The sequence below is a fragment of the Syngnathoides biaculeatus genome, chromosome 23, assembly GCF_019802595.1.
Source record: "Syngnathoides biaculeatus isolate LvHL_M chromosome 23, ASM1980259v1, whole genome shotgun sequence".
NCBI lineage: Eukaryota > Metazoa > Chordata > Actinopteri > Syngnathiformes > Syngnathidae > Syngnathoides > Syngnathoides biaculeatus.
The window spans coordinates 7,394,599-7,407,429 of record NC_084662.1 but is presented as its reverse complement, the minus strand read 5'-3'; the positions used below and the strand labels follow the sequence as shown (position 1 = coordinate 7,407,429).

At 45.8% G+C, this 12,831-nt stretch overlaps 1 protein-coding gene across 1 annotated transcript in view; it reads right to left on the bottom strand.

The window, feature by feature from the left end:
• Positions 1-451: 451 nt before the first annotated feature.
• tbc1d32 (TBC1 domain family, member 32) overlaps positions 452-12,831 on the bottom strand; it is a 31,655-nt gene continuing 19,275 nt past the window's right edge. The window contains 7 exon segments of the mRNA XM_061813191.1: positions 452-2,441; positions 4,169-4,357; positions 5,199-5,339; positions 6,126-6,283; positions 7,431-7,549; positions 8,704-8,773; positions 11,798-11,884. Of these exon segments, the coding sequence (XP_061669175.1) occupies positions 2,322-2,441; positions 4,169-4,357; positions 5,199-5,339; positions 6,126-6,283; positions 7,431-7,549; positions 8,704-8,773; positions 11,798-11,884 (884 nt within the window). The 3' untranslated portion in view covers positions 452-2,321.

Genomic DNA, 12,831 nt, shown 5'->3' with positions numbered 1-12,831 from the left:
GCAGAATTAGAAAAAGAGCTGGGTCTAAAAGGCTTTACACGTTTAGGAAATGCCAGCTAATTTGAAGACTTTCTTTGTCCCTTATTTTAAAGTCAGCCTGTCATATGAGTCTGGGGTCTTATTCCTATTATGAGCGCAGTCATTAACTGCAATGATTAAGCGCGATTATTTGACACGACGTTAAATTGACTTGTTTGTGACGTAATTTTAAAGCGAGTTTTTTTTTTTTTCTCCCCCGCCGAGTATTGTCCTGACTCCTTTTATGCGAGACTTTTTGTCACTGTGGCAGTTTTTGTCATTTCTGTGCAAAAAAAAAAAAAAAAGATTGTTTTGTTTTTCTTGGAGAGGCTCCCAGCTTGCATACATTAGCGTTAATATAAAGCGCGGCGTCTTGTTCACAGCAGCTGCGAAGAAAAGAAAAAAAAAAGCATAAAAAGTATGTTTTATTCTTTTTTTTTTTTTTTTTTTTTTTTTTTGCTCACTTGTCAAGCCATTAGCGGCCACCTTCCAGTCAGGCTGACGACGCGCTTGCAAAATGATTGATTTTGCACGCACGTCTGACATTTGCATGCTGAGTTTCAGGTTGTTGGTTCTATTTTTAATTTTTTTAACCCCGGCCCTCCCTGTGTGGAGTTTGCATGTTCTCCCCGTGCCCGCGTGGCTTTTCTCCGGGCACTCCGGTTTCCCCAAAAAACATGCAACATTAATTGAACACTTTAAATTGCCCCTTGGTGTGATTGTGAGTGCAGCTGTTTGTGCCCCGCGATTGGCTAGCGACCAGCTCACGGTGTACCCCGCTTCCTGCCTGTCGACAGCTGGGATGGGCTCCTGCGCTCCCCACGACCCTTGTAAGGATAAGCGACTCAGAAAATGGATGGATAAATAGAGTACAGTACAGCAAGTGTTGCCTTGAGATAGGAGCGACTCAACTTGCAGCCTTTTAGCTCGATGCTAACAAACGACGCCGCTGACACGCTAAGAAATAGCAGGAGCAGACGCAATGATTTTCTCGTGATTTTTTGTTTTTTTCCATTCTATTTCATTTTCCTGTTACAAAGTTTTATAATGTGTACATAATTAGAGAGTTCTATTTCCCTTGTTCGAAATTGTATTTTTTTTTGGGGGGGGGGTTTGTTTTTTATCTCAAGGCCCAACTGTATTTCGGAAGTGTGAAGCACGTACGCATTTGAACTGCAATTTCGCAAGCGTATCTTTCAGTATTGTCATCATCAAATGTGACGTCATCTCACTTTGTCGATATTTCTACAGCGTTTACACACCATCACGACGTTATTGCCAGCACTTCTTCCCGTCTGGCTACGATTAGTCGCTAGCACGGCCGATCCAACGAGGTGCCGCGTTCTCGCTTTTGGTCCTCTCGAGGAAAAAAAAAAAAAAAAGTGTAACATTTGTGAAATTTGCACATAATAACAACATCATCGCACCAAAAATGATAATAAGCACACCGCTCGTTGGGAAGTCCTCATGTTCGGTTCTGCCGCTCAATTGGGATTCCGGCCCGGCTGTTTTGGCCGCGGCAGACATCATCTGGTCGAAGGGGCCGTCGTGGTTACCGATGAGGCTTTACCGGCGTGACGCAAGCGTCCTCATGCATCTTTCATGACGGGCCTCCTCCACGTCCTACGTGGGCTGGCATGAATGCGCCACCGCCGCAAAGAAGTCGCTCGGTGACGATGCGCTTCCATCAAAAGGTTCAAGGACGCTTGGTAGTCTTTTGCGGGTCGGTTGTCATTGGGGTGACACCCCCAAAGGTCGGGCGGAAAACCCCGCGGCCCCAAATTCTTTTTCCCCAAACAAGATACTGTCGGTTTTGTCGCCGTGTCTTCCGCTATTTTGACGCATCGACCAATTAAAAATATTGAAGAGGGCTCGTGAACGCTCAACCGTCTGAGCAGAAATCCGCCTCTTCCCTCCTCACTCGTGATACATGTTTTGTAAATCGAGCGAGATGCTGGGTTTTTTTTTTTTTTTTTCCCCCACCGAAAGTTGAAGATGCGAGGATTCTGCCCGACAGCGTCGATGTGGTTTAAGGAAATCCGACACCGACAGCCGCCGCCGCCGTCGGCGCGGCTCAAGAGCTCAAGCGGGCTGAACGTGATTGGAGGTCGCTGAATGTCTTCAGGTAGTTGAGTGACTTGGTTCAGGTACCGAAGGGCAGGCCCAGGAGTAATCCCGACGGGCTTCCTTCCCTCGAGCAAGGCGCCGAACCACCAACTCACGGGGCGCTATTGTACCTCCAAAGATTGGCCCGGCGGCTCTCTCGTACGCTGCCGACTTGGTGAGCCTTCTCCTCTGCGCGTTTACTGGTCTGGGTTGCGGATGTTTTCCACGTCTCCCAGCACGAGGTCCCGGTAGCGTCTTTCCAGGAGCTCCATGAAGTCCATGTAGTCGCAGAACCTGAAGCCCCGGATGGGTTCCTCCTACGACGACAAAATAAACTTGACTATCTCGTCCCGGTTGGAATATAATGTGGCAAAAAGGGGTGTGTAGACTTTATATGGCCACTGTAACATACATTTTTCCCAATGCAGTCAAAGTGAAAGCATAATAAGAAGTTTGAGCTGTTGTACTTTAGAAAAAAAACTCATTATTAAACATAATTAAAACATTTTTTGGCACAACGAATCTCTTTAATGGCCATTGTGCTACTCCTCCCGGTGTGGGAAGCAGTATAAGATAGACGGACATATGCTGTTCATCAACTGCTCTCTCAGCTCATCTGTACGGCACTAATATTCATTCTATGCAGAAGGTAAAGAACGCAAGGCTAGCAGTACTGCTCTATTGTCAGTCTACATGAGTTGCTGCACTGGTTCTATTCACAGATGCAACTTAATCTATCACACTGAAAGGCTAAACGAACCGTTTTTTTTTTTTCAAGTACAAGAGGTGAGAATGACGCCTCCTTTTGTGTTTAGTTTGAGTCAATCCCACGGCACCATTGCACCTCCCTCAGCATGGCACGTAACCCCCCCCCCCGAGAGCTGCGCATAATGTGTACGTCCCGCAGCGCCGCGCGCGCTTCCCACGGCGACGTGCGAGTCGTCCCCGCCGCATCGCATGCATTTGCCACATCGGAGCTCCCACGGTAGCGCACGTACAGCTCGCGAGCGTCCCACAGTTGTGTGCACGCTTGCCAAAGCGGATCACGTACACCCCACAGACGTGCGTGTACGTCCCGCAGCCGCTAGCGACCAGCGGAGCGCTCCCGACAGACTTAGAACAACTCCGAGACGTCGTCTCCCTTTTAAATTTTTAATTTGGATGAAATATAGATATTCCTCCTCGTGAGACGGGCTCGCGCGGGCGGGTGGGGGTGTGGAAAAAAGCCGCCCTTCACATTGTTCCCACAGACATAAACGCCGAGGCTGGCAGGGACAAAATCGAAATATCTAAAACTTAATGGTTCGATTCAGGATAAGGACTGCGTGAAACTGTAACACACACACACGCAGTTATTCTCTCTCTGGCAGCCATATCTGATGCTGGCGCTCATTAGGCGAGGGTCCTGCGATAAAGCCTCGCTAACTGCTCTTTTATTCACAGGAAGTGGGCGGCGGATGACGGGAACATTAACATAAGACGGAGACGGCGCCAAAAAACCCAAAGCGCTTAATGAGATGCGTTCACCAGGACGGGAGCCACAAGTCAAAATCAGAAGCGAGTCTCAAGTCTTAGCCGTCAAGTTTCAAGCAAGTCCCGCGTCACTGTGGCAAAAATCCGGCGAGTCGAGCGAACTCCGGTCACAGCGTTGAGCCTCAAATCGTCTTTCCCTAATGAAATGAATGGAAACGCCAATATTCCGTTACAGTCTTGTAAAACTTTAATGACAAAATGCAAAGAATGAAGTTTTGGGATTCAATTCAATGGACATCATGCTGCTCCTTCTGGTGTGCGCACCTTGGCCACCTGGGGGCAGCATAACGGAAACATGGAGATGATTGCTTCAGTAAGCTGCAGTTCTTTTGACTAGTATTATATTAGCGTGTTACTCAACAGTTCCAATATCTGTTGTTTAGTGTTAGGACAGAGACAAACGGTGCAATCCGTGAGCACACGTGTGGCATTAAGGTTCTCGAACCTCTCAAAAAATAAAACAACTAACCCTGGCCCCGTTTTTTTTTTTTTTTTTTTCCTGGCAGCTCACCTTGAGGAAAACCTGCATCTGGTGGGCTTGCGTTTGCTGCAGCAGTTGCGGCTGCAGATGCTTGAGGACGGCCAGGCACGCGTACACCTGGTAGTCGGCTCCCATCAGCGCGCAGAGGCACACGTAGTGGCAGATCTCGGGCCAGTCCAGAAAGTTCCAGAAGCACTGAGTCAGCCAGTGGACGCACATCTGCGGGTGAGATTTCAAGATCACGCCACCGTTTTCCCCTCCCGTGAAGTGCCGTTACGTCGTGGTCCATCGTTCAAGAGAAAATGTGGATAGTTTCACGAAGGGCTGTACTCGCTTTTGTTGCCTGCTAATTAGCCGTGGTGAATTTGCATCAGACGCACATTAACTACTTGACATTGAGCAAAGTGTACACAAGTAAAAACATCTCTCGCGCACACGAGCACGTCTGGAGTGTAATTTAGGGTTGCGCTGACTCGAGAGTTGATTTGAAAGGAAGGAAGGAAGTCTGGCGGCCGGTGGCGGTGTTGAATATTGAGGAGGGATTATGGGACGTGGAGACGAATGGCCGCGTGCTGCTGTTTATTTGCATTGGCAAAGCAGCGCGTCCACTCAATCGAGACAAGGCGGAGGAAGGCGGGAGGCGAGCCAAAGCCGCATTTCCAGCTTGAAAAACTTTTAGCGCAGGGTATTTGTCGGTCCCGGAGCTAAAATTTCCCTTTCACGTACCGGATGCTCACTTGTATGGGAAATCTATATCGGGCTCGAAACCCCGGTTTTAAGCTTCACGGGGGTTTGGCGCTCACCTAACGCCAACCTTGTACGTGTCTTAACTGTTACAAATCTCTTTTGCAAGCGCGCACGCACGAAGGCGGGCGGGCGGGCGGGCAGGGCAGGCCTCAGGTGCGTGGGAGTGTTTGAAAAGCGCCGGAGACTTGAAAGAGCCCCGGGCGCTCGGAGAGCAGGCGGACGAGCTGAATGTTAAGTCGCCCGCTTTGGAGTCGGAGGCGCAAGCTGTCGAGCGAGGAGACCGTGGAGGACGAGGACACGTAAAGCGGCTCACCTGCGACGGAGTGAAACCGGACATCCGGAAGGCGGCGTGCACCAGTTGGAGTTCGGCCTTCAGCAGCATCTCCACGTGGTGGGCCGAGCTCCAGTACAGCGGCGACATTCCCGACTCGTCCACCCGCGCCGGAAGGTCCGCCTGCGGGCGCCGTGTCGAAAGTTCCATTCACGAAGTAGTACATTTCTCTAGAATCTTTGTTATTGATAAACTCCAAAGGGATACAGATAAAAACACGACAACAAAAAAATAATAGGTAGAAAATAATCTGCATACACTTGAGCATTAAAATGATTGAGTTTTAATAACTATTTTTTTCAATTTACTGAACTACTTTCACTACGTTTCGTCAAAAAAAAAAAAAAAAAATCTCCACCTTGAGGTGACAAAGTGCTCCATGCCGACCGTAAAATGACTGAAAGTCTTGTAAAATTTCTGAAATTTGAGCGTTCCAGAGTGTTCATAGATTTGTCGCCAAGCTTTTTTCCGCAGTTTTAATGAGTTATTAATGCATACAAACAGCAGGAGATGTGAGCCTATTAGTTGTACAGTTTATAATTTGTCTAACATCAATGCAAATTCAGCCCACTATGCTATTTTGCGCTATTTGTTCAGATTAGGCTAGCAGACTGACACACTGAGACCAAACGATTTTGTTTGCTTGAACATTGACGCAAACAATGTGAAGTTGTCTTTTGTTTGAGGGTTCAATTTCACAGTAAGCCTCAACCGGGAGTGACAAACAGCTTGAAGCGAGCACGCTGTGCCTCTTATTTGGACAAGTGCAAGCGAAAATTGTCAAACGATATTATCCTATTTCTTGACAGCAAGCGACCAAGAACAGGAGCTAAGATTTTCAAAAGTATGCATCGGTAATTTTAAAGAACTTAAAATTGTGTCGCAAAGCTACGCAAATGCGGTACTTACGGAGGCATATATGCTGGCCGGCCACACGAGGGCAGAAGTGAGCAGCGAGGAGAGATTGCGCAACACCCTCAAAGACCGCCGCCAGTCTCCCGACATCATGAGGAAGACCGTCGACGCCAACCAATCGTAGCCGGGATATTCGTCCTGACTGATGATGACTGACGTCTTGACTCAAGGATTATTTTTTATTCATTATTATTGCAACCGATGATTGTCAGATAAATGCAGGTGGTGTATGAAATAATAATGAAATGCTCTCGTTTCAACGGGCACAATTTCGTCTGCTTACCTGTGAGATAAGGAAATGTGGTTCTTATGAAAGCCAAACCCTTGTTTTGAAACCCTGAGCTCAATTTAAAGTACTCATCTAAGTTTGAAGCGCTCCTTTTGAACCCGAACCAAAACCCAATTGGACTCAGTAACCCAAATTAGAAAGCAAAACCCGAAGCCTGCTTTGAAAAACCGGCACGAAACCGCGATTTGAACCCCACTGTCGGATTGAGACGTCCACCGGGAGGCTTGACTTGAGTCGGAGCCCGCGTGAAAGTCAATCGTGGAATCTCGGGGCTGTTTTTCCATTCTGATCTCTTTTTTTTTTTTTTGACAGCGAAATATTACAATAAAGAGGACAAAAGCGGCGATTTGTTTGGCTAGGACGCCGGCGGCTGAGCGGCAAACAACAAACAGCTAAACAGCACTTTGACTGCGACTTAGTGCCTCATCAATCTGCAATGCGCTGTCAGGCTGCCACAGAATTGGAAATGATGCGCGGCCCCCGCTGAAAGAAACATTTCCCATCTCGAACGCAAATTTGACGATGGCCTCCTTCCTTTGGCTTCTCACCACAAACTAAGGATGTGCGACACTGCTTTTTTTTTTTGTTTGTTTGTTTGTTTGTTTTTTTGGGCGATATAAGTGAGAATACTCCCTCCAGCACTCGATACTCCACCACGATATCCGAGCCATAAAATTTCAATTAACACAATGACAGATAATGACCGACAACTGTAATCAGAAGCCGCCCATTCCTACAACAAAGCCTACGTTCAAACTAACCCAGCCTTGATGGAAACCAAAACCCGATCTTGAACGCCATCCTTGACATGAAAACCTGCTTTGAAACACTAAAAAAAAAAAAAAAGCCTACAGACCTGAATTTGAAACCCAAACACTTGTGCTAATTTAAAACTGAATAACATACTAGTTAGTTTATGGTATTTATAGCAATGATAAAGCAATTGAAGTCTTTTTTGACAACGTTGATGTATTTTGTCGAAAGCATAAAAATGTTTTGTTGAAGGATACGGAGTGGCGAGGACATTGGAATCCGCCGCCGGGACAGGAAATTCTTGACGTGCTTCATGAGGAGCGTCAGGTGGCTAGCCGGATCGTCTTGGCGGAGGAGTTTGCGGGAGATGCCGTATCTGGACGGGGGGGAATACATAATACAGCAATTTCCGGGCTATAAGCCGCAACTTTTTCACACGATTTCAACCCTGCGGCTTGTGCAGTGATGCAGCTAAGTTGTGCATTTTTTTTTCCTAACGGGGCACTCGAGCGGAAAAGGTTGGTGGAATATATGTGCCGAGGAAGTGGCTTTTACCAGTCCTACCCTGTTAGCGCTCCGCTAGCGTTAGCGCAGTGCTAGCGTGTTGCTTCTGTGTTACTGCCGTGTCTCAGTGATTTAGGTATGTTTGCATGTTTTTTTTAACCGGCCCGCCCTAACAGTGATGTGCTACCGTGTTGCTATTGTGTAGTTGCTGCGGCTGGTTTTTTTTTTTTTTTTTGTTTGTTTGTTTGTTTTTTTACCAGTATGATTTTTTTTTTTTTTTTTTTTCTTAACAGCCCTGTGCGTGCTATTGTGTTGTTGCTGTGTCAAGATAAGCTAAGCTAAACTAAGGTATTAAAACTTTGAAAACTGTGTACCGTCTTTGTAAATATCTCGTGTGGGCACTTGCGGCTTTTCCGCAGGTGCGGCTTATGTATGTACCAAATGGTATTTCCTTTCCAAATGTACTGTGTGAGGCTTATAATCAAGTGCGCTCTGTAGGCCGGAAATTACGGTGTATAACTTCACTCCAAAACACAATACAGCGTATATAATAACATTTTCACCTATCCTGGGTGGGTTTGTAATCTCATATCCCACTCCGTAAATTGAGTTTCACTGTAATATTTCCCTCGTTACTAAAACATCGTTAACAGAAAACGACACTGACATTTAAGTTGCCCCCCCCCCCCCGCGCCATCATGGAAAAACAGCAGGACTGAAAAACACACACCAAAAAAAAAATAAAAAAAGTGGTCTAAAAGTCAACCATGCTGTTGCTCGTGCATGTGTTCTGTATGTCTGTAGTGCGCGATGGCGCCTCCTGCAGAGATCTCAACATAACATTTTGGAATTTGTGCATTTTTGCTCGAGTGCTCAATTCCAAGCATATGGACAAGATATTTATTGAAACCACTTTAACCTGTGGACCTTTGCTCTAATACAGCACACACAATTCATAATACATTTTTAAAAAGTCTTATCAAAAAAGGTGTTTTTGGGTAAAACAAAAATTAAATGCACGCAAACCTCAGACAGACGTCCATGCCGAGAATTTCCACAGGCGTCAACGCCACGCAGTCCACGTCCGTCTCCGGTTCTATCCGACAATTAAAAGGGAAAAACACACGAGCAACGATCAGCGCTTGCCGCTTTGGAGGCCGAACGGCGTAAATAACGTTTCGTCGTCCGTCCTTTTGGTGGGCGGCCAATAAACGGAGACGTTAGCGACGCTGACTGGCGGTGGCCGTAAAAAGACATCAAGTGCACGGCGAGCTCCTTTCGGCGTTACAGATGTAATTGTGCGCGAGCAACATGATAAAGGCGCGGGGGTTGACATTTCATGCTGAAAAATGTTGCTGCCTGCGGGGGAAATATCACTTTCTTTTTTTTTTTTTTATTGTGATTGTTGTTATTACGCTTGTGCTTCAGAGCAGAGGGAATATTTCCAACATCATCGTTCACTCGGTATCCGGAACAAACCAACACAGCACATCGAGATACACTCAACAATACTAAGTACTGCTAACTGTACTACTACCACTACAATTACTACTACTACTGCCCCTACTATTGCAACTATTCCTGCTAATATTCCCATTACCCAAGCGAGTAGAACTACTACCAGCACTACTACTACTACTAAGAATACGCAGTGCTGCTAGTATTCCTACTAGTACTCCTATTACAGCTACTACCACCACAATTTTTCATGCAAACACAAACAGTGCGTTAGTTGACGTGTAAATAGTGCAATTTCACGTCAGATGCTCACTAGTGCAATTTTCCAATGTCTCTAGTAGCCGGAGTAGTAGTGCGGACCGAGGTATGGCAACCGAGCACTGAAACGCCCTTGATTTCCCGATCTGAGGAGGCGCTCTCGTCTGCGGGCCCTTTTCAAAGAGAATCTTCCGCCTCGTGACAGAGGTTAATGCTTGCCAAACGAGTCTGCTCTCAGCACACAATGAGAGCGCTCGAGTAGGGCTGAGGCGCCCGCCGGGCTTGCGGCCAAGACGCGCGCGCACACACATACACACAGCCCATTCGCTCGCTGATCTCCTAAGCTGTTATTTGCAGGGATTGATTAGAAGAATTTAGGCCTGTAAATGTACGTGTCCAAAAGCGTATAAAAGCGATGCCTGGAGGTACAAGTGACTCGACTTACAAGTTTTTCGGGACATCATTCCGACCGCAAACCTGAGATTTTAACATGTCGCATAGAAGGAGGCCGTGCTCAGTTAAAGTTTAACTGTAAAAAAAAAAAAAAAAAAAAAAAAAAAAACATCTTTTCAAAACAGTCACAATGTTACAGCTAACAGCGGCAAAAAAATGCCGGCGGCACGAGCTAATGACTCGCATCTACGTGGCAGCGTTCGAACCATTCAGGCAAAGGATATTTGAGCACAAATGGTGCAGCAGCATATGTAGACAGTTCCTATCGGGTGTCATATATTGGTTATCCTCTGCAAAGAACGACCAGTGTTACTGCTGGGAAGTTGTGACGTCTCCTTCGCCTTCATGCATGTCAGTACGTCTGTAATTCCACTGGAGCCTTGTTAGATCGCAGTTCATCGTTCCCACCCCAGCTATATTTATTTTTGAAGCAACACTTTATTATGGCTTTTTTACCGTCTACATTTAGTGTTGCTCAACATGCCCGGCGGCACTGAGGTCAATTTGAAGAGATGCGGCGGAATTAACAGCAAAAAGAAGAAGAGGACCATTGAAATGTTCAATTTTCAAAACTTTTAAACTCTCTTCAACTGGACAAGGAAGGACAAAAAAAACGTGCTTCCGAATTAATATCCCAAAAGAGAAACATTTCATATTAATTCAGCTCCACTTTTGCCTAGTTTCTAACGTGAAACGACCACTCGAGTGGGAGGATTAAAACCATTTATCACAAAAATGTTTTGTCTCTACACAATATATGAAAATATCTCACTGTTAATGTTCGTGAGAAGGAAAGTTCACAGAAAAAGGAGGAGGAGTTGTTTGGTAATGCGATGGGCGGTGGACGACTTCATCAATTAGCGAAGGTGTCGATATTCCGATAGGTCGCGCAATGGCGGACGCTCGTTTATCATTTCCTGTGACGCCGGTCAAATGGACGCCATTGTTTTAAATATTAAATGCAATCTGAAATAATAATAATGCTCATTATTTGATCATCATTGTCATCGTCACAAGTGTAGTGGGTTGTTTAACCGCCAATCATCCATCCATCCATCCATCCATTTTCTGAGCCGCTTGTCCTCAAGAGTTTTGCGGAGCACAAATGGTGCAGCAACATATGTAGACAGACCCTATAGGGTGTCATATATTATGGAGCCAATCCCTGCTGTCATTGGGCAGGAGGCGGGGGCGCAACCCCGAACTGGTCGACAGCCAATCGGAGGGCACATGTGACAACAGTCAGTCAAATTTGTTTTTACCTTTTGCTGGATTTGCTTTTACGTTTTAACATTTTGTTTCTGTTTTTGAAGAGTATGTTTTTAATTTTAATGAATTTGTGAAGCTTTTAATGGATTAGCTCGATAATATATTCATATTAGTATATTTAAAAAATGTTTGAGTTTAATTTTTACTCATCTATTTTTTTCCTCATGGCTTGTTTTTTGATATTTGGTTTAGCTTTTGAGGAATTTGGTTCTAGTTTTGGGAAATACGGTTTTGATTGAATTTGTTTTTACGTCAATAATAATATTTTTGCCTTTGATAAGATTTATTTTTTCTTTTGAAAATTTCGAGTTTTGTATTACAATTGTCCCGATTCCAGGTATACATTGAGTGCACTTTTACATGTACATTCATTTTGACTTCTATCAAAATTAATCTTGTCCGTTTGTATTTAAAATGTCGGCGTTGTGCAATGTTGCAAATGTTTTTGGCGGCGTTTCGCGCACACAAACGACTTTCCGCTGGCGTGGTTTTCTTTCACCTTCCGGTCCGGCTCAACGCTCCGCCTCTCATCTACGCAATCCCCTTTGCTCTCGCGGGCGAAAGCGCGCAGGTGTCCGCAGAGGAAAAAGAGCGCCTCGCCTCGCCGCCCTTTAGCCACCTTTCTTTCTCACGTATGACTGGTCACGGAGACGAAGAGGAAGGAGCGGCCGCGCTCGCTGACCTTTGTTGTCGTCGGGCGGGGTGAAGAAGCGCGCCGTGGAGCATTTGGACAGATGGAACACAACCTTCTCCAGAAGGTCAGCCAACGCTGCGCAGCAAAACAAACGCACACACGCGCCGATGAGACAAGAACATAAAAGGATACCAAACAGCTGGGATGTAATCCACATTATCGCCCCTCTTGAAAATAAACACTGCAGCATCTTTTATCTTTTAAAATATGCTCCGTTTGGTTACTCGCTCGGAAGGTTTACAAGTGCTGTTGTCATGGTGAAATCTTCCACCAAGGTGCATGAAATAAGGCCAAAAAATATATATAAGAAAAAACCTTCGCCTACTTTTCGGTTTTGTTGTCAATTCCACCGTTCAGTCTATTCAATTGCTTTTCTAATAAATTTGTTAAAGAGACTTTATTCACGTCTTATATTATATTGACCCGTCAAACACACAAAATAGTTTTCAGAAGGACAATTCCGACCTCTACTAAAAATCACTGCTTGTTATTTCATGTTATTTATTTTATTTCATCACTGTAGTGAGATGTAAACCTGAATTGCGTCCCTCAAACGTGTTACTACTTCCTGCGTAAAAAGAAGTGCTAATGACGACGTGGTGGCGGGGAAAATTCCTAATTGATTCGTCATTAGAGGTAAGCTCTAAAATCCCCCCCTCCCCCCCCCTCGATGAAGTGTTGTGTGCCAGGCAGCACTTAACAACGGCCCAAATAAAAGCTGGGGGAGGATTATAAATCGCCATGGCGCCGCATCCCGCTTTTAACGGTCGCCGTAAAAACGAAGGATGAGTCGCCGTGAGGGCGGCGAAGCGCCCGCAGTCGTCGCGTCGGTTTTTTTTCGTCCCTCCGGAGTCACGGCCGCGATTGTCAGGAGCGAGCGTGACATTTCAAAATGACTTCTTAAAAGCGGCTCGCGTTTGTGCGCGCGTGGAATCATTTTTCTATTGATTTTTCAACAGCGCCACGCCGGCCCCTCGTGAGAAACGACTGATTTGGAATCGTGGCATCTAACCTCAGATGCT